This window comes from Macaca fascicularis, chromosome 10, assembly GCF_037993035.2.
Source record: "Macaca fascicularis isolate 582-1 chromosome 10, T2T-MFA8v1.1".
NCBI classification, from domain to species: Eukaryota; Metazoa; Chordata; class Mammalia; order Primates; family Cercopithecidae; genus Macaca; species Macaca fascicularis.
In genome coordinates this window covers 23588929-23609100 of record NC_088384.1, presented here as the reverse complement: position 1 = coordinate 23609100, position 20172 = coordinate 23588929, and the positions used below count along the sequence as shown (strand labels likewise).

General features: G+C 43.3%; 1 protein-coding gene across 10 annotated transcripts in view; it reads right to left on the bottom strand.

The window, feature by feature from the left end:
• Positions 1–20172, bottom strand: part of TTC28 (tetratricopeptide repeat domain 28) — a 727080-nt gene that overhangs the window by 109003 nt on the left and 597905 nt on the right. For all 10 annotated transcript variants that reach the window (XM_005567710.4, XM_045364300.2, XM_015457345.4 and 7 more), the window contains 4 exons: positions 9269–10610; positions 7489–8012; positions 3397–3506; positions 1160–1289 (listed from right to left, as the gene is read on the bottom strand). In XM_005567710.4, the coding sequence (XP_005567767.3) occupies positions 1160–1289; positions 3397–3506; positions 7489–8012; positions 9269–10610 (2106 nt within the window). The remainder of the gene's footprint in view (positions 1–1159; positions 1290–3396; positions 3507–7488; positions 8013–9268; positions 10611–20172) is intronic.

Here is a 20172-nt window from a genome sequence, read left to right as displayed (position 1 = left end):
ATTTATATGTGTGTATGTAAATGTCTCCTTTTACTCTATTAAGTTATTAACTGGAACAGCAGGGACAATTTCTGTGCACATTGGAAAATCGGCCCCTAAGTGCTAGACAGACTTAACACTGTGATTATAATAGATAATAAACTGTAATCGCAGGCAATGAATGCATTTAATAGATACATTTTTCAAGAGGAAATTTGAGTCCTTCCTATATATACAGCAAAAGACAGGTTATCGAAAAGGCCTCAACATCCAAATTCAAAGCCTTTGTTAGTTCCAATAAGTATCTCCTGGGAAGAGGCAGATGACAGGGGAGCTGGAAGGGACTCGCTGACTAGTTAAGTCCTGGGTGAAAGAAGATGCATGCTGCCCCAGTGTGATGGGGCACATAGGCTTGGGAGAATCATCACTGACTATGCCAAGTCTAGGAGGCAGACCCAGGTGGCAAAAACATTTATTAGACAGCAACCTTGAAAGGTGTGTGGATGAGGACATAGAGAAGAGGCCAGGTGTCTTCTCCAGTACTTCCTCTTAGTCAGATGCTTGAACCACACGCTAGTGTTAAGAGGGAACCTGGGGAGGGCACACCTGGTTCAAGCATCCCTGTCTCAAGGACACTTTCTCTGGCTCCTGGACTCACCAGACAAGAGACTTTGTTTTAGGCTGGGTGTGATGGTTCACACCTGTGATCTCAGCACTTTGGGAGGCCAAGGCAGGAGGATTGCCTAAGCCTAGGAGTTTGAGACCAGGCTGGGCAACATAGTGAGACCTCATCTCTATTTAAACTTTTTTTGTCTTTTTTTTTTTTTTTTAAAAGAGACTTCATTTCCACAGCATCTGAATTTATCCTAGTGCCAATCAGCACTGTACTGGACTCACTGACTTATGTCTCTCCACAGGCTAAGAGCTTCTTGGGGTCAGGAACCAGGCCTTCTTGACTGTAATCCCCAGGGCAGGCACTCGGCACATGGTAGCAGCTCTGCTAATCTTTGTTGAATAAATGAATGAATGTTCAATGACTGGTTACAGTTATGGCTTCACAATCTGTTGTTAAAACAAACCATGCTTCTTCACAGCTGTCACTAAACAACTTGGACACACGGATGTGCACCCGTGCACGCTAGTGCACACATAAGCAAGGAGTAACCCCTGCTGTTCTCACCTAAGGTGACGAGCACCCGCTGCAAGGCCTGGTAGGATGATGTCTGCAGGTCAAAGAGGGAGAGTTTGTAGTCCGTGCTCAGCTGTGCCTCGTGTCGGATCGTTTCAAACAAGGCTGATGCCCTATAAAGCTGCAAGGAGGGAGAAAGAACATCATCCATTCCCCAGAAACCAAGGTCCAGCTGTTTACAGACTAGAGACAACTTTTGCTCATATCTTTGTGCACACCCTAAATATTTTTTAAAGATCTGAAAGGAAGAGTCTTATGTCCAGGTGTAAGGAAAATGGATGTGCTGTGGTCAAGAACAGGCCAAGGCAGACATCCAGTCCAGCATGACTCAGTGAGTTTGGAGCACAGGCGCACAACTCTGCTAGTTATGTAACCACACCACGTGAGGCGCATTAGGTGACCACCTATGTGATCACAGCCACCATTGTCTTTAAAAGGTATAATTACCCTGCTAACGCCGTATACATGGCTCACGCCCGGGCTTGCTCATGCCCAGAGACAGTAAAGCCATGGTGAAACTGTCTACACTTCCTCGAGTGTTTTTCCAGCTACCTGCCACTCGCCCACTGACTCCCCTTGGACCTCAGTTAGAACCTGACACCAGGTAGGTCCTTGTGGACCTGAAAAGGCATCAGATCATACCTAGTAAATTACAGTTTATATAATCAATTTTTGACAAATAAGGGGATCTAAAAGACAGGAATTATAGACTTATGGTCTTAAAGATATTAAAACAGATATTAATCCACCAAGTGCTGATTTCTATTAAAACAAAAAGCCTCTCCTCTTGTCATCAGGAAACCACAATTCACCACCCTCACGCCTCATGGTGAGGAAGGATGGGAGTGAGAACAGGTATGGTGGAGGCATGCTGGAAATGAACAAGCCTGAAGGGAAGAGAGCGCCACACTCTCTGAAGGATGATAGCTCTTTGCAGATGGTTCAGTGCCCCAGGGTCAGATCATCACTGGGCAAGCTCTTCAAGCAGCCATGCCCACTCACATAGACACTCTGAGGACCAGATAATTGCTATTCCGAACGGAGTCACTGTCCTGATGCTGTAACAGGCTTCTCCATCAGTGAGGCTACAGACTTTCTGACTCTGATATTTTCTTTTTTTTTTTTTTCCCCTCATGCCACACTGTCTAAGATGACTCTGATACTTATATGCTGGAAACTCAGTATCAAATTTTAAATTTATCCAAACTTAAAAAGCAGAATTCTAAGACTACTTGCTTCTCAGCCTTTTGGCTAAGATCAAGTACAGAATTCTAAGACTAAGAGACATAGACCCAGAGAGCGGTAAGAGAATATGTTCCTAACTCTGCCACTAATTGGCTGTGTGACTTTTGGCAAGACTCAGAGACTCAATTTCCTCCTCTCTATAAAGAGGATAGTTTCTACCTCACAGGGTTATTTTAAGGATCAAATTCATTGAGCTATAATAAGTACTTTGAAAATTGCAAATCACAAGATCAACACAGGTTTTACTTTTTATAACCAGGAAATTAGAGAATTAATCCTTTACATTGCCTTTAATCATTTTCAAAGTACAGTAAAACACCCTAACATTCTAGAATGCTATGGTGCAAATTCAGTCGCATCGCTTCAACTCTAGTGAGCACCTCTGGATAGGAGTCTCGATGTCCTTATCCTTGTTCCTCTCTGCCTAGCACAATGTCCTCTGCAGTCACCACTCACATGCTCGCTATCTGGATGAGCGTGTGATCTTAGATGCAGCCATCTCACTACTCCTCCAACCTAACAGAGGAGGCCCATAACTCAAGGGATCTTTCTACTCTCCAGGGCCAGCATGACAAGGGACTTTCCTTCAACTAATTGCATATATGCAGAAATATGGCCTTATTGTAAAAGAGGGAAAGAGAGAAGTTATATCTATTAATATATCTAGAAACATGAAATTTAATTATGAATTCTTGTTTTCCTTCTGTCATGAAATGAATTTCATATTAATGTTTAATGGGGAGCAATAGCACTTAATACAAGAATTCTTAAGAAATTATTGAGAAATCTATCACATGAGTGAGCAAAAATCTTTACTGATTGTTCAAATACTTCTGGGCTAGTACAGGCTGGAAATCATACACCTTAGCCCAAGGGTAGAAGTCAGTGCCTCTTGTAAATGCCATCACTACTAGGATAGTAATCCTAAGGTCTCCCATGCTTCTGGAAACAAAAAATCCACTTCAGTCAGGGGTTCTGCTTACCTGGTGTTGGGCCTCCTCCAAGTTTCCACTAGCCCAAAGGGAGAGGCCAAGGCCATGGCGAATTTTTGCCTCATCTTCTCTTCGGCCCAGTTGCTCAGCTAACCTTAAACCTGAAACCAGATAGAGAAATTTAAGGAAACATAGAAGACGGATAATTCCACTATCCTAAGGAGTCCTGGAGGGTCATTTTACTTTTGTGTTTTTGTTTTGAGACAGGGTCTCACTCTGTTCCCCAGACTGGAGTGCAATGGCGGCTCACTGCAGCCTTGACCTCCCCAGGCTCAGGTGATCCACCTCAGTCAGCCTCCAGAGTACCTGGGACTACAGGCACAGGCCACCACAACCCAGCTGGCTTTTGTATTTTTTGGTAGGGATGGGGTTTCACCATGTTGCCCAGGCTGGTATCCAGTTCCTGATCCACCTACCTCAAGTGAGTCACCCACCCTGGCCTCCTAAAGTGCTGGGATAGCCACTGCTCCCACCCAATTTTGCTTCAGGTGTCTATAAAAGAATGTTAACAAGAGCTACTCAGGAGACTGAGGCAGGAGGACTGCTTAAGCCCAGGAGTAAGAATCTAGCCTGGGCAACTTAGTGAGACCCATCTCTTAAAAAAAAAAAAAAAAAAAGAATACTAACAACACAGCTAGATAAAATGAGGATAAGAGCTGAATCAGCCAAGGTAGAATAAGCCTTCTCTTCAAATTCTGTGTTGGTAGCAACATTTCCAGGATTTCCAGGATGCCTTGGCAAGAGCTCAGGTGATGGCTATCAGCAGGAGACAGGTTTGCTGGGCAGGCAGAAACACTAAAACAAGTGAAACTTAATCTGGTCACCCTCCTAAATTTGAAATCCACAGCTTTGCAAAGGAAAACTCCTGGCTGATAAACTTATCTAACCTGATTCTTTGGCTGGCAAAGCTCTTCCTGATAGTTAAATATAGAAGGCAAAAGAGTATTTTTCCTTTCTCACGTGCACAGCATCCAATGAGCATTAATAGAAGACACATACGATGTTCTCCTGAAAGCAGAATATGAACACAGCCTGACCCTGCCTTTTGTTACTGATGTTACTGACACATTTCATGTCTAATCTGTTTTCCCTTTCAGTTTAAGACTTTGATGTGCCTCAGCAGGGTTGCAAAACCAGTGCTATTGTAAGGCAAAAACCTTAAATGAGACCATCCTCATTTTAATAGCCTTCAGGTAGGCACCTGCAGTTTGGGTCACTTACCCACAGCAAGCTTCGGGGTTTCAGGACACCAGCAACCTCCAGAGCTTTGTGAGAGTCAAATCTGAAGGCAACCATTTATTATATTGGTCACTAGGCAGTTCTCAGCATCACTTTGCCCTCATTACCCTGCTCACTGTACATAGAAGCTAGCCTGTGCAGAGACAGCATGAAGGCTCCCACCGTACAACTGCACATACAAAGGAAGGACTTCCTTCTTCTAATCTAATTCAGGGTAGATGGAAGCCTGCCTCTGATCATGCTGGGCCTGTGCAATTTCAGACTTTTGAAAAGGAATTGAGTCTGTTGAAAGGGTAAGAAAAGTGACACTCAGGTTCAAGGTCATAAATACACATTTCAAAATGCTCCTAACTCAGAAAACTTAGAAACAACACTTTAAGTTTAAATCATATTATTGGATAACAAAAATATTTGTAAATAATTCACATATTTAAACACCTCACAGAATAGAAAAACATAGGAAAGAAGATGGTTCTTGGGAGAAAACCAGAAGGGTACTGATTGTTTAAATCTTCAATAAGCTAACCACATTAATTCTTCAATACAGATGTCCCTTCTAGGTCAAGATCTATGAGTCAGAAGTAAAATTCATTGAGACAATTCCTGCTTAGAAGCCATGTTCTATGAGAACAGGGACTGTGCTTTGTTCCTGCTATATCCTCAGCATGTAGGACTCTAGCTGAGGTTCAACAATGAAGAGTTAAAAGCCCACTGGATAGACATGGTATCTGTCCTGCCGCAGCTTCTCTCTGCTTCTGCCTCTTAGGAACCTGACACCCATCCAGCTCTCCTAGAACCTATAGTTTGTCAGGGACTGGTCCCAGGTAAGTCACCAAATTGATCCATGCTCCCTTTCTTCATTTGCAAGAAGAGGAAGGGCTGGGTGAGACCAGTGGTTTTATCCAGGGGTGTCTCCCTCCACAGCACCTGGAAAGCTTGTTCAAAAGACTCAGACCAGGCCCTACCTGTGAGAATCTATTGCACTGAAGCAGGGTGATATTGATCTATAAGGCTCCACAGCCTCCAAAGCCAAGGGAGAGGGAACCACGGGGTGGCTTCCAGATAAACTAGCCCCTCCTTGCCAGAGGCTGCAGACCTAACTCAGAGCGTTTGGAAAGCACTGTCCAGGTGTCCTGCACTCATGAGAAGAGGCACTCTGGTTTGGCCCACGAGGAAAGTCATCAGCTGCAGGCTCTCTAGTGGATACATCCACAAGACAGACACCGTAGAGATGCTACAAATTAGAGTTTTTAGATCTCTGCAAGACTTAAAAAATTACAAGAAACAATAAAAATGAACTTGAGAGTTTTCCACAAATATAGAATTGCGTTGCAATGTCTCAGGCAAACCAGCTGTTTCATGAAAATAGTATTTCAGGAAGTACAAAAGAACACAGCTGAAAAGTTGTCATATGACTGAATTTAATAGTTTTTACAAATTCAAATGAAAATTGCTCCTCGTCTGTTGGAATTTTACCACAGTCATGTTTCAGGAAATTAGAAGCCAACATTTTCATTTAATGCATTCAGGCAGAGCCCCATGTGGATAGAAGGGGAGCGAGATAAGGTCTGGGAAGTGGCTTCCAGACTCTCTGTAACCTCTCAGACTGCAGGCCAGCGCAGTCCCTGGTCTGTTGCAAGGAGACCAGCGAATCATCAGCTCTTCACCCATTCTCCTCTTTGCTTCCTGCTTATCTCTCTCCTGGCTTCCCAGTGGGGGCTCGGGAGTATAAGGGGATAGGATGCCCAACCCTACTCTGCAATTGTAAAGTTAGAAACAACTTCAGAGAGGATCTTGTGTGGTTTCTGGGTTGGAAAACTTGGACTGGGCCCTACTCCTTGACTAACTGACCACATCATGAGGATTGAATCACTGTACTTCTCTGAGCCTCAGGTGATTCAACAGCAAAAATGGGAATAAAAAGATATACCTCACAAGACTATCGTGAGAACTGAATCAGATTAAACAAACTTTATGTGCAAAGCCCCGTGGAAATGAGAGTTTTTGCTTGAAATCAGTAACCATTCCTTTAACCAGTGAGCATTCTGCCCTTTTTCCCTTCTAGGATGAGAGGATCCAATATGCCTGTGTAAGGGGAAGGACTTTTAAGAGCAGAAAGCCCCATCTCAATGTAAAGAGGTGGAGGGCAAATGCATTGCTGTGGGACTTCTGCTTTTGGAGGAAGGAAGGATCCAAGGTGAAACTGTGCAGCCTTCAGTTTCTAGGCCTGCCTGGAACAAGACCCTACTGTGGCACCAGCCCAAGCACCGTAGGTGACAAATGCTGGGAAAGAAGCCTGGTTTACTGCTTGAGTGCCCCTCAGACTGACACTTCTGGATTAGACCTCAGCTGCCATGTCAGAACTGACTTCTATAAAGTTTTAATATGGTTAGTTTAGATATTCTCTAGAGGGACAACAGAGCTTGGAGCAGATGGACATTTTCTTCTGATTGAAACCCTTACAATTTTTTAGGATTACATCTTACTTGATTCATCTGTGTGAGAACATGTTGCTCATTCCACAGAGGGTTCTGAAAAGCAAGGAGGGTCACAGCTCCTTGGGCAGCTGGCGAGCAGTAGATGCTGTCACTGAGAGAATAAGACAATCTGGGTCTGAGAGAGCAGGGCAAGGTGCTATGGACAATGAAACACCTTAGTACTATCAAGGGACACCTGGTGGGGATTCTGTGATTCTGGAGTTGAACTGACAATGTGGCCTCTGAGACCCTTACTCCACACAGAAGTGGCCACTCAAACTGTGCATACTTCCCTCTGAGTCTTGAGTTCTGACTCTGAACTTGACTTCAAGTAGGCCAAGAGAACACAATGGGCCTTTTCACCTACCTTCCTGTAAGTACATGACTGCTTGGGAATAGTTCTGCAAGGCATGATGGGTCCTTCCAAGGCTACTATATGACACCGTCTTGGCCGCCAAGTCATTCATCTGTGCAGCAATGCTCAAGTGCTGTTCTTGATAGACCACAGCCCTCTCGAAGGTGCCCAGGGATTCATAAGTCAGGCCCAGGTTCCCATAGGCTCGGCCCTGGCATGTGGGGTTGTTGGTTTCCTCTGCTATCTGTAGATCAAGCTGGTGGTACTGCAGGGCTGTGTCATACTCCCCCATCTGCTGGTAAACGCCCCCCAGGCCACAGGCTGCGTCACTCTCCAGGGCTCGGTCTTTCATATCTCTAGCAATGTTCAGCTGGCGTTCAAGGCAGGAAATGGCTTGTTCGTAATTCCCTAATTGGCTGTGCAGACTTCCCAGTTCTCCATAGGCCTGGGCTTTATTGAAGGCCTCCCCGAGCTCATGGGCAACCACGAGCCTCTTTTCAAAGCATACGAGGGCTTGCTGCAAGCTCCCCATTGCCCTGTGGGGATGTAGACAGAAAAGCAATGATATTATTTCGTGCAGGTGCAGACATGCTAAAGCCCCTGAGAAAATGAAAAGCATTTGTCACTGTCACTTACTATAGAAGCTCTTAACTCCTCTTCTAGCTAAAATCTATCATGTGCCCTTAGAGTGAGATGCAGAGGAATTTCATAATCTGGAAAGCAATTCAAAAGTCATCCCTTAGTGACCTTCCCAAGAGCTTGAGATTCAATGGGATATACACCCCAGAGGAAACAAAATATATTAATAGGCACAATGATAGCAAGTGAACTGTTTGGTTCTTCAGGCCTCCCAATTTCCACTACTGCTTAGACTATGTTTTTGAAATCACTTTACAGTGGCTATAAATCTTTCACCCTGAGCTTCTCAGAGCACTCTGTGGGTGAAGATTTAGTTTGACCCTTGCCCTTCCTCCACTCCAGGAGCCCTAATCCCCTGCCTCTCTGGTGGGGCCATATATTCTGCAGACACAGGCACCTTCTTGGGTTCCCCACATTTAGGAGAAAGTATCAGCTTGACCAACAGTGTGTCTTTTTGTGCTGCTAAGAGAAGACACGATAAGAGTGGAAAGAGCATGACCAAACCATTTGTGTGGGGCACGTGAATTAGTTCCCCTGAGCCTCCGATTCTGGTGATAATAAATCCCACATCCCACAGCAGATGATAATAGATGTAGAGTAATACAAAACTGCTATAACTATTAAGATATCTGTGCAAGGGACCTTGCACAGATGATGCATGCAACATAGTATATTTATGCATTCTCCTATTATCAGGTGGCTTTTCTGAGAAGCAACACAATGGGGTCTAAATAATTGTTAGATGCTGATGTTGTATTAATAAACACATTCATATAATGTGGGAGGTATTCAGAAAAGATCAGGGAAAGTGATTCATTCACCTTCCCAATCCCTATTATCCTTCTCATTCTAATGTAGTCAAAAGGCACTGCATTTGGAGTCACAGAGCCCTGGGTTCAACTCTCAGCTGTCCCTTTTAAGCTGCAAATCTTAGGTATTAACTCAATTTCTCTGGGCTTTAGTTTCTTCATCCATAGCATAAGGGTAACAATATCAACTACTTAATTCAAATAGTTATTGGAGGAATCAGATGAGATATGTAAGAAAATGTTTGTAGTTAACAAACTGCCATGCAGACATGAAGTTGCCATTACTGTCACAAATGCTCTTTTTTGCAGAACTATAAACCACAATTGTCCTTGGTCATTTTTACCTGTGTCCATTTCCCAGGCCTCGGTAAGCCTTGGCTTGGTCTTGCATGCGATTCAGACTCTGCGCAACAGATAAATATTGTTCATAGTATTTGATAGCTTCCTCATAGTCACCCAGGGCTTCGTAGCAATCTCCCAGGTTGCCATAGGCCCGGCCCCTGTCAAGCACAGACTCATTTCCACTTAGCTGCTGCAGCATGGCCAATTGCTGCTCAAAGTAACCAATGGCTTCTTCCATCACATTCATGTTCATCTTTGTGATGCCCATGTTGCCATAGACCTGGGCTTCCAGACTTGGATCCTTCAGCTTTTGCCCTAGATCCAGTTGCTCTTCATAACACTTGAATGCCATTGTGTATTTCCCAAGGGCCATGTAGACAGCAGCCAGGTGCCCATGAGCTCTGCACTCCCCTGGCAAGTCGCTCAGCTCCTGATATACCTCCAGTTCCTGTGTGTGATAACCCAGGGCCTTGTCATACTTCTGGATCATTCGGTATGCAGTGCCAAGGGCTGCATATGCACTGGCTTCTAATCTTCTGTCCTTTACCTGGTGAGCTAAGCCCAGCTGTTGCTCGTAGAATTTTATTGCACCATTTATATCTTTTTTACAGATGAATATATCGCCCAGGTTCCCTAGGGCTCGAAATTTAGCCTGGGAATTATTCAGAGACTGGGCTAGGGACAGTAGGTACTTCTGACACTCTTCAGCTTTACTGAAATTCAGCAGAGCCTTGAACGCTAGGCCCAAGTTGCAGTAGGCTTTTGCTTGGCTCAACTTGTCATGAAGGTCTTTGGCCAGTGCCAGATCCTGTTCGTAGTACTTCACTGCCTCCTGATAATTTCCAAGGCAGTAATGGGCATAGCCAAGATTGTGGCAGACCTTCCCTTCTCCTTCCATGTCTTGAAGGTCGGGAGCAAGCCGGAGGTACTGTTCATAATAGGGGGCAGCCTGGACATACTCTCCCCGAGAGCAGTGGAAATTGCCCAGGTTGCTGAGGGCCCGGGCCTCACTCTGGATGTCTCGTAGCTCCCGGGCAATGTTCAAGTGGTTCTGATAGTGTTGCAGGGCCCGGTCATGGGCACCCAGGGCCTGGTAGGCCACAGCAAGGTTCCCATGTGTGGAAGCCTGTGAGGCGCGGTCATTCACTTCCATGGAGATCTGCAGCTCCTGCCGATGGTATTTGACCGCCTGGTCGTACATGCCCAGGGCATTGTAGGCATTGCCCATATTCCCATAGGCACGGCCCTGGGCAGCATAATCACTCAGCTCCTGGGCGATGCACAGGTGGGTCTTGTGGAGTTTCAGTGCAGTGTCATAATCACCTTTCATCTGGTGTATGATTCCTGAGAAAGAGAATAAAAGAACAGACTAAGACTGAAATAACTGATTTGCAATGTAGAAAGAAATTTAATTTGCATCTCAATTTATAGTAAAATGCAATCCAGATGAATTAAAGAATTTAAAATAACAGAAGCTAGAATTAAATATTTATTAGCTCTCCAGAGGGAGGATAGCTTAAGTTTCAAAGCAACAGAAAAAAACATTTACAGATTTTATTACAAAAATAAGAATGTTTATACTACAAATACATATCTAAAATGAAAAGGCAAAACAATATGGGAAAATATATTAAACATAAATGAAAAAGTTCAATAGCCACTGTGTGTGAAGAGTTTACTTGGTTTGATTTTTAAAAAATGAAGATCCCAATTTACTAAAATAGGCAAAGACCTGTAAATGTTAGCAGACAACTCACATCCAAAGAAATACAAAGAGTAACCACAGGAGAAAATGCTAATTTCCTTTAATAATCAATGAAATGCAAAAATAAAGCAACCCTGAAGTACCATTTTACTTCAGCTAAATGAGCAAACAAAAAAATTAACCACAATTCCTACACTGATGAGATTGTCCTAAAATTGGTAAACATACCAACTGCTGGGGACATAAACTGGAACAACCTTTTTGCACAAGCAGCCTGGCAAGAACCACAAATGCGCTCCTACTCTGACCCAGCAATCTTACTCAAGGGAAAGTATCCTAAGAAAATAATCTGACAAACACAAAAGATTGCATAACAATACACGTAGCAACCTTCAGTGTGGCACTATAGACTACTGGAAAATCAGAAACATCTTAAATGTGAAACACTGGGGAATTGTATAAGTACATTTTGGTATATCAACTCAATAGAGAATTATGCAGTCGTTAAAAAGATAATTATGAAGTCTATACTGAAAAATAGGGAAACAATGTTCTTGTAATCATATTAAGTGGAAAAATCAGGAAAAAGTGCTGCATGCTCCCATGATAATAACTAGGAAAATAAGTACGTCCATACGCATGGACAAACTCTTGACGGGGTTATACAAAAAGAAAAATAGTTGCCTTGTTAGGTAGTGGAATTTCAGTAATTTTTGTTCTAAAAGCTCTTATAATTCTGCTATACTGCTTTTATAATCAACAATAACAGTGCTCCAAACAAATCTCATGAACCATATTATAGCTGCTAAGCTAAGGTATTAACAAGCAGTTAAAAATGAGTTATATCATACATATCATAAATATAAAGTAGTTTCAAATGAGGGATAACATAATGGTAACTTGGGAGCTGGCTTTAAGGAGAGCTTGGTCCATTCCAGTTGGGGCTAGAGTAGGGCCACCACTAGAAAAGGTGGAAAGAAGCTAGTATGCAAACAGGTTTCTCCCTGCCTTTGGTTTTGAACATGCTTTTCCATGCATCAGTGTGTGAGCTTTCCAGTGGTGACTAAAACCTACAGAAGCCCCAAAAGTCAAAATGCAAAGATGTGTTCTGTTAAAACATCTGAACTAAAAACAGAGGCTTTAAGCAAGAAAGCTGTGAACACCTAGCCTCCACAATTTGTGTATCTCTCTGACACTCTTTATTCATTCATTCACTTATCCAGCAGACATTAGCTGGGCATTTATTGTATCAGAATTTGTGGTGGGCAGCAGGGGTAAAGAGAAGAATGAAGACAGAAGTCTCTGCCCCCAGAGAGCACACTGGGTCAAAAGGCAGAAGTACGCATGATCAAGGCTGAAGTCAGGGCAGGGCAGGAGCTGGGGGTGCAGTGCAGGGTGAGTCTGTGGGGGCTACTCTGCTGGTCCTGACTCCTCCCTTGCATGCTGTGGAGATCTGCCCTGCCACAAGAGTCACATCTAGTCCTAGGACCCAGCCATCTCTTTGACTTAACTGGACTTAGGGTAAATCATTTAGTCTTTTTGAGTTTTATGTAGTTCATCTATAAAATGAGAAAAATAATGAACATAACACCAACCTTAGGAGGTGATAGTGAGGATCAAACGAAATAATGTATGTGCAAGAGCACTGTAAAACTACAGAGTGAAACTGCAATATTAGGTATTGAAATTATTCCCTTCTAGGAAAGGAGATTCTTGAGGTGCTGGAAATTAAATAAGCCATGGTAATTCTTCTGTATATTTTTTATAAGTAAAATATTTCATAATTTAAAAATAACTAAACAAATCATGGTACATTTATACAATGGAATAAACATGGTGACATTAAAAATGGTGAGGGGCTGGGTGGGGTGGCTCACACCTATAACCCGGCACTTTGGAAGGCTGAGACAAGAGGATCGCTTGAGCTTAGGAGTTCAAGACAAGCTTGGGTAACACAGCAAGACCCTGTCTCTACCAAAAATTAAAAAATTAGCTGGGCATGGTGGTGTGAGCCTGTAGTCCCAGCTACTTTGGAGGCTGAGGTAGGAGGATCACTTGGGCTCAGAAGTTCAAGGCTGCAGTAGGCCATGATCGCACCACTGCTCTCCAGCCTTAGTGACAGAGTGAGACCTTGTCTTTTTAAAAAAAAAAAAAAAAAAAAAAGTGAAGTTTATTGACATAGGAAGAAATTTACAATATATTAAAAGGATATATGATCACAAAACAGTACATTTTAATGCATGCTTTAGTAGCACTGTGTATAGACATACATGTTTACATTTAAACACATATAGCATAAAATGTATTAAAGGTTAAGAGTAGTAATATTTGGGTGGTAGAATTGTAAGAGTTTTTTTTTTTTTGCTTTTCACTTATATGTATTTTAATTTTTTTTTCTATGATGAACATATAACCCTTGGTTTAAAAACAGTATTTTTGGACTCCAATCCAATAAGAAAGTAACATTCCTGGGGACTGGGTCTGGTCACTTCCCTGGGTTAGAGATGTCACCAGGATCCTTGCTGGAAGGATCAGAGCTTTTCCGAATCTGTCTCAAGGTTAGAAAATCTAAGCTTCCTGAGAGGAAATAATACCTTGGCATCACCTAGAACCCTTTTAATGCTGAAAAATTATTAGTGACAGAAATATTTCAGTTCTAAAGACCTAATTTAACACGTAGTCCTAAACCACTTTTATCTAAAGAGAAAAATTTCACATTTCGAATTTCCAGGTATCCTCAGAAGAATTTTTTTTTTCACATTTCTCCCTACTCCTTATTTACTTCCTCTCTCCTCAGTTTCTGTATTTTTTTCAATTAGGGTCAAAATATCTGTCCAGCCATCAGTCAATAGTTACGAAGAGAGCCAGAGTTAGGGAGGGCAGTAGGAGTGCCGGAATCTCCCTTGGAGCACTTTCTCCCACAATGATGCCTTTGCAGTGACATTTTTTTTTCCCTCACAGCTTTTGGATTTTATTGCAATGATTTTCTTAAGCCAATATTATCACTTGTTGTTTGCTAAGATGATAGTAAGAGGAAGCAAGTGGCGAGAGACCTAGCAGGCAATTGGAGGAAGCTTGGTTTTCATATATGGCCCGTCACCACCAAAGACAGGTCTCCTAGGAAGCTCCCCACTCTCCTGCAGGGTGGGACTTACCTCATCCTACAGGAAACTGGCTAAACATCAGAAAGGCACAATATAATAGAAAAGGCACAGGACTCTATGCCAGAAGTCCTGTTTACAAGCCTGGCTCCCACCTCATTCAGCTGAGTGTCTTTGAGACACTCAATACTTCTGAGCCTTTGTTATTTTCTTAAATTGAAAATATTTTGGCAATTTTTGTTTTCTCACTAATAAGGTCAGATTATAATCATTTCAAAGACAATGGCATGAGAAACATAATAGTATGTATCAATATACTTTGTAAACTAAAACATGGTATCTAAACATAGTATGACCAGTATTTAGAGAGTGAGAAGAAGGAAAGGAATTCTATTTCTCTGACTCTCATGACCTTAAGAGTCTGGGCTAGTTAATAGTGAGCAGTTGGGATGATAATGGCTACCCAGGGTTCAATGATTTGTGAAAGAAATTGCCTGCTGGTTATGGCAAAATGATCTGATCTCCAGCCAGCTTCCCTCTGCATTCTCCTGTTCTCCTCCTGTCCTCCTTATCTTACTTTTCCAAGGGCCTATAAAGAATCATAAGAAGACTCTCAAAGGCTTCCTCACACAGACAAGAGTAAGAAGAGATGGATGGGGCTGAGCTGGGAATTGTTCATTCTCCCTGTGTCTCTACTGTCCCAGCCACTGCCAGCGTGGGGAATTCTGAATGGAACATGACACACTCTTGGCAGCCTTTCTCTTTGTTGAGGCAATATAAAAGCGGCCCAAGAGCTGCCAGCAGAGTGACTGCACATGCTGAGGAGATAATCTGCAGATCCTCCTTCCCTTTCGAGACCACAGCTTGATTTTCCAGGGCCGTCATTCAGATGAAGACTTACAGAGGGCCTGTCAGCAGGGGCGTGCTAGGTGACAACATGCTGCAGGGAGGGGAATTAAATGAAGATTCGTGGGGCAGAAGATCCTCACAAAGCCGAGTTCTCACGAGGGTGTGTGGAGGAAGGACACATCGTTATGAATTTATACATCGTCACAGCAGGTCCCCACCTATGGGTCGAGAATGGTCACTGCCATGGGAATAATAATACCTACTTCAAAAGGCTGTTGTGAGGGCCAATGCGATCATGCTCAGCAGAGGCTGGCCTAAGTGCCTCAGACATAGTAAGTGCTCAATACATTTTGCTTTTATTAGCCATTACCAGCAAAGATTAAGGGAGGTGTGAACTGCACAAGCCAAGCAGAAAAACTACTAAACATAGAATGCAGTTCCGGCTGTCTTTTCTCTTAATAATTTTGTGGAGGTAGGGGCCTCAGTGTACTGCCACAAACAATGGAAGTGGTCTTCTCGTGTACTGAAAGCATTACAGTCATGATTATTAATAGTGCACAACCCAAATGGGGTTTTAAGAGTTATCTATTGTTTTCCTCTACTTTCAAACAAATTGTTTTCTGTTCCATCCTACTTAAATCACCATCTATTTCCAGAGGCAACATAAAATTTGGGAACTGGAAAAGGCCCTCCCACGGGTTCACTTTCTGAATGATATGACCAGGGCCTAGTGAGAGGAAGTGAGTTAGTGGCAGAACTGAGGCAAGGACTCTCAGACCCACTGCCCTCAGCAGGACCAGCCCATCTGCTTTCAGGACAAGCTGGAGACATGAAGTAACTCCTATTAGTCTTGCTAGGTGTGACATAGGACAGTGGCTATGCTTTATAAAGATCTCTTCCGTTAGAAATATTTATAGAAGCATTTACACATGAAACGACATGGTGTCTATGATTTGCTTTAAAAATTGTGTGTGGGGGCCGGGCGCAGTGGCTCACGCCTGTAATCCCAGCACTTTGGGAGGCCAAGGCGGGCGGATCACGAGGTCAGGAGATCAAGACCATCCTGGCGAACGTGGTGAAACCCTGTCTCTACTAAAAATACAAAAAAATTAGCTGGGCGTGGTGGCGGGCACCTGTAGTCCCAGCTACTCGGGAGGCGTGGGAGGCAGGAGAATGGCATGAACCCGGGGGGCAGAGCTTGCAGTGAGTGGAGATCGTGCCACTGCACTCCAGCCTGGGCAACAGAGTGAGACCACCTCAAAAAAAAAAATTGTGTGTTTATGAAAACAGATGAAACAATATTAGCAAAATGTTGATAACTGGGTTATGAGTATGTGGGAGTTCATTATACCATTTTCTCTACCTGTGTGTTCATGAACATTTCAATAATGGAAAATTAAATAATAAAGGTATACATAAAAGTTTGCACTGCATATATTCTTCTATAACCTTTTTTGATCAGGAAACTGTTCCTTGCAGTTAAGTCCTGACGTGGATGTTTAAGTCCACTTTTCTGTCTCTGGGACCACAATAGAAAGAAATTGGGTTGGTCACCAGCCTCTGTAGCTGTACCAGCCTCCACATCCTTTTCCAGGCTGGGAGAAGAACATGTAGAGACTGAAAACTACATAGCACTTTGTCCTATTGCCTTGATTTCATTTTAAATGATCTTAAATGATAGGTTGATATTTTGTCTATCAAAGAGCCAAATGGCTGATAAATGGCTAAAATGGCTGAGAAAACCTGCTTCACAGAAAAAGTGCTGTGTACTCCCAACTGTTCCTCCTGATCCTCCTCCTCATTGGTAGAAGTGGTCTCAGGTTTTCCACAGGACCCATAATTCCAACCCTAGATATCTTTAGGTTCCCTGAACCCTCTCCTTCTCAAGTTTTCACATGTAAGTTCTTCTACATTGTACTTAAAATACTGCAAAGCTGAGAGTAAGGAGGAGGTGACAGACCTGGTTAGTAAACAGATGGCTAGAATCAAAGGCATGAGAGCAAAGTGCTCTGTGTTAGAAGTGCAACCAATTGGATGTCTTATCTAACACACTTGCAGATGACTATTTATTAATATGCACCTGGAGACAAATCTCCATTACTTTTGCCAGTGATGGACAACAAAGGTGTAGATTTTTTTTTTTTTTTTTTTTGAGACAGGGTCTCGTTCTGTCACCTAGGCTGAAGTGCAGTGGCATGATCATGGCTCACTGCAGCCTCAATCGCCCAGGCTTAAGAGATCCTCCTGCCTCAGCATCCCATGTAGCTGGGACTACAGCTGTGCACCACTGTGTTTGGCTAATTTTTAATTAATTAATTTTTGTAGACGTGGGAGCTCACTATGTTGCCCAGGCTAGTCTCAAACTCTTGGGCTCAAGTTATCTTCCTGCCTTGGCCTCCTAAAGCCCTGGAATTGCAGGGGTAAGCCAACATGCCAGGTCAATACAGGTATTTTTAAATGCAGGTAATTCCAAAAATATGTATCATTTGACTTCAGCTACAAGCAACTTCCTGATAGGTAAGCTTTTCTTGAGAACCTCTCTGTGCCTGGCTCTCTACTCCATGATCTCATTCATGCCCCAAAACAAGGTTGATACTGTGGTCTCAGAGCCCCAAAAGGTTCAAGAGCTTACTCAGGCCCACACGGCTCTAAGTGGCAGGATTGGTACTAACACTCAGGTTTTTCTGACTCAGAAGTACATGCTCCATGCTTTTTTTTTTTTTTTTTTTTTTTAAAAAAAGAGACAGAGTCTTGTACTCCAGTCTGTGACCGGGGCTGAAGTCCAGTGGCACAATCACAGCTCATTACAGCCTTGACCTCCTGGGCTCAAGCGATCCTCCCACCTCAGTCTCCTAAGTAGCTGGGACTATAGGCACACACCACCATACCCAGCTTAGTCCACACTCTTTTACCTTCTCCCCTCATCTGGAAATGTCTTCCAGTGAAAGACAGACATGATTCTGTGCCCATTTCTTTTCCCTCACCACACACACAAATATTTGCATCATGTGCCAATTTCTTCTTTATTAACACTAGTATACTGCTGTGGCAAACCAAGCTCTTAGCAGCTGCATATGAACAGATTGATGCCCTAGCTAAATGTGTATCTAGACAGCAGAGAAGTACACATTAGATACAAGAAAATCCTAAAAGATTAAGAAATGTAGTAGGAGGAAGCAGATGTAATCTGTGTGGGCGTCACCTCTGGAGAACTCTTGGGCCATCGCATGTCTATTCTGCCATCCTTTAACTTAATTACATCTGTCTCCTTTTTCTACTAAACCCACCAGGCTCTGCCTGTTCCTTGAAGGATAAGTGAAGTTACGAGCCTGTTATCTTCTTTTGCTTCAACAGCAGTTTAGGATGTCTTCAGTGACATTGAGAGTTCAGTGGCACTTCTGTCCCAGATCCCCATTGCCCTTTCCTTCTGTTTCAATTCTGAGGAGCCTGCTATAAGGCTGGGAAATCTCTGTACCACCTCTCCCTCCTATAAGCAAGCACACTCCATTGGAAGCTACCTACCTTTTTTTTTTTTAATTATTATTATTATTTTTAAATTTATTTTAGCTACCTACCTTTTAAACCAATTTTGGAGGAAATAAAATGTAGTAGTTTTGTAGAGACTATATTTTAGAGTCTAAATGTATTATTTATTTGCTATACATTTATTTCTCCAAATGCAGAGAAATAGGTTCTATTGCTCACCCCCACCCCTCAAGACTCCCTTTGATGCTGACTGGGAGCAGAGTCAGTTCCTCTGCAGTCCCCTCCCACCACCATCCCAAAGCCTTGGGCTGAATGAGCAGTGACAAGAAGTCAGCTGGAGCCCACTGGAACCCACAAATATTCACTGCCTTCATGCATAGCCCTCCTTCCCACTTCCCTTGGATAGTTAAAGACTTAGACTGCAGGTGAATAGCTCAGAAATTCCCTGGGCCTGTGCAGCTGTAAATCCTGAGGCAATGGGGAAGATTAATTGTGCCATGAAGTCAGGGAAGTAATAATTAAACCTATTAAAAAGGAGGTAGCTGGAGAGGGGTGCTGGTGATAGATGATGAGGTAGGAAGTGCTAGGCACAGTCATCTCTAATGGCTATGGCCGGGCCACTGGGAGAGACTTGGTGGGAATCCCAGAGCATAGTGAAAAATATGCTGGGCCTGCCTGGCCAAGCTCCGCCATTAGTCACTGTTTGGAAAAGGCAGAGTGTGCCTGGTTTTCATTCTGGATCACAATAAGAGGTGGGAGGCAGCCTCATAAGTTAGCAATGCAGGGAATGTTACAAGGAGTTAGTTTCAGTATGAAAAAAACATTTGTTTAGAGGCATGGGGTAGAATCACTGAAATGCTGAGATAGCTGCTTCTGCTCCTCCCTTGAGCTAAGACCCCGAAAGCTGAACCAGTACCATCTCCTTGGAGCAGCTCCTGAGGGTCCCTCTAGCCTACAAAGTGTAGTCAGGTGGAACTTATGGGCTTTCCTGACTCAGCCCCAACTCAGCCTTCCTATGCCAGCCACAGAGCAGCCCCATACACCCTTCTGCTCAATCCCACCCTGCCTCTTCTGCCTATCCTATTCACTTGGCTTGGATTACCTTTCTTGCCCATCTGTGGTAGACTTTACCAATGCTCCCTGCTATCTGGTTCTCTTCCACATTCAGGTATGTATTTCCCTACTCATGAGAAGTTAGGCATGGCAAGTGACTTGCTTTAGTTAATGAAAAGTAAGAAGTGATGTGTTACTTCCAGACAGAAGCGTTGAAGAGCTGAAGTGCAGTATTCCATGCTCTCTCTTCCTCCATCTCATCAACTGCGGAAGGTACGTATTGTATTCCAGATGGTACAGCTATAGGAAGATGGAGCCATGGCAGGCCTAGATTAATGTGCTGCCCCTAAGGGTTGCATGGACCTCTGGTAGGCTTTGTATGAATATAACAGTTTGTTGTATTAAGCCACTAAGATTTATGGGCTGTTACTCTATTAGCACCTAGCACATCCTGATAGATGTGCCCTCCAATATAAACCCTCCCAGCCCTTGTCACAGCCTACAATTACAAACCATATTCTAACAAAGTCGTGTGAGACAGATGTCTATTAACAGAAGTTTCCCAAGGAACTTTTGAGCCATCCATGCCTCTTGATGCTCTAAATTCTAGCCCTGGATCTAGTGAGACCACAAAAACCTGTAAACTTGAACCAAATTGCCTTGGACCCACATAGAATTGTGGGTTATCATGGTGCCCTCAGGTTAGTTAATT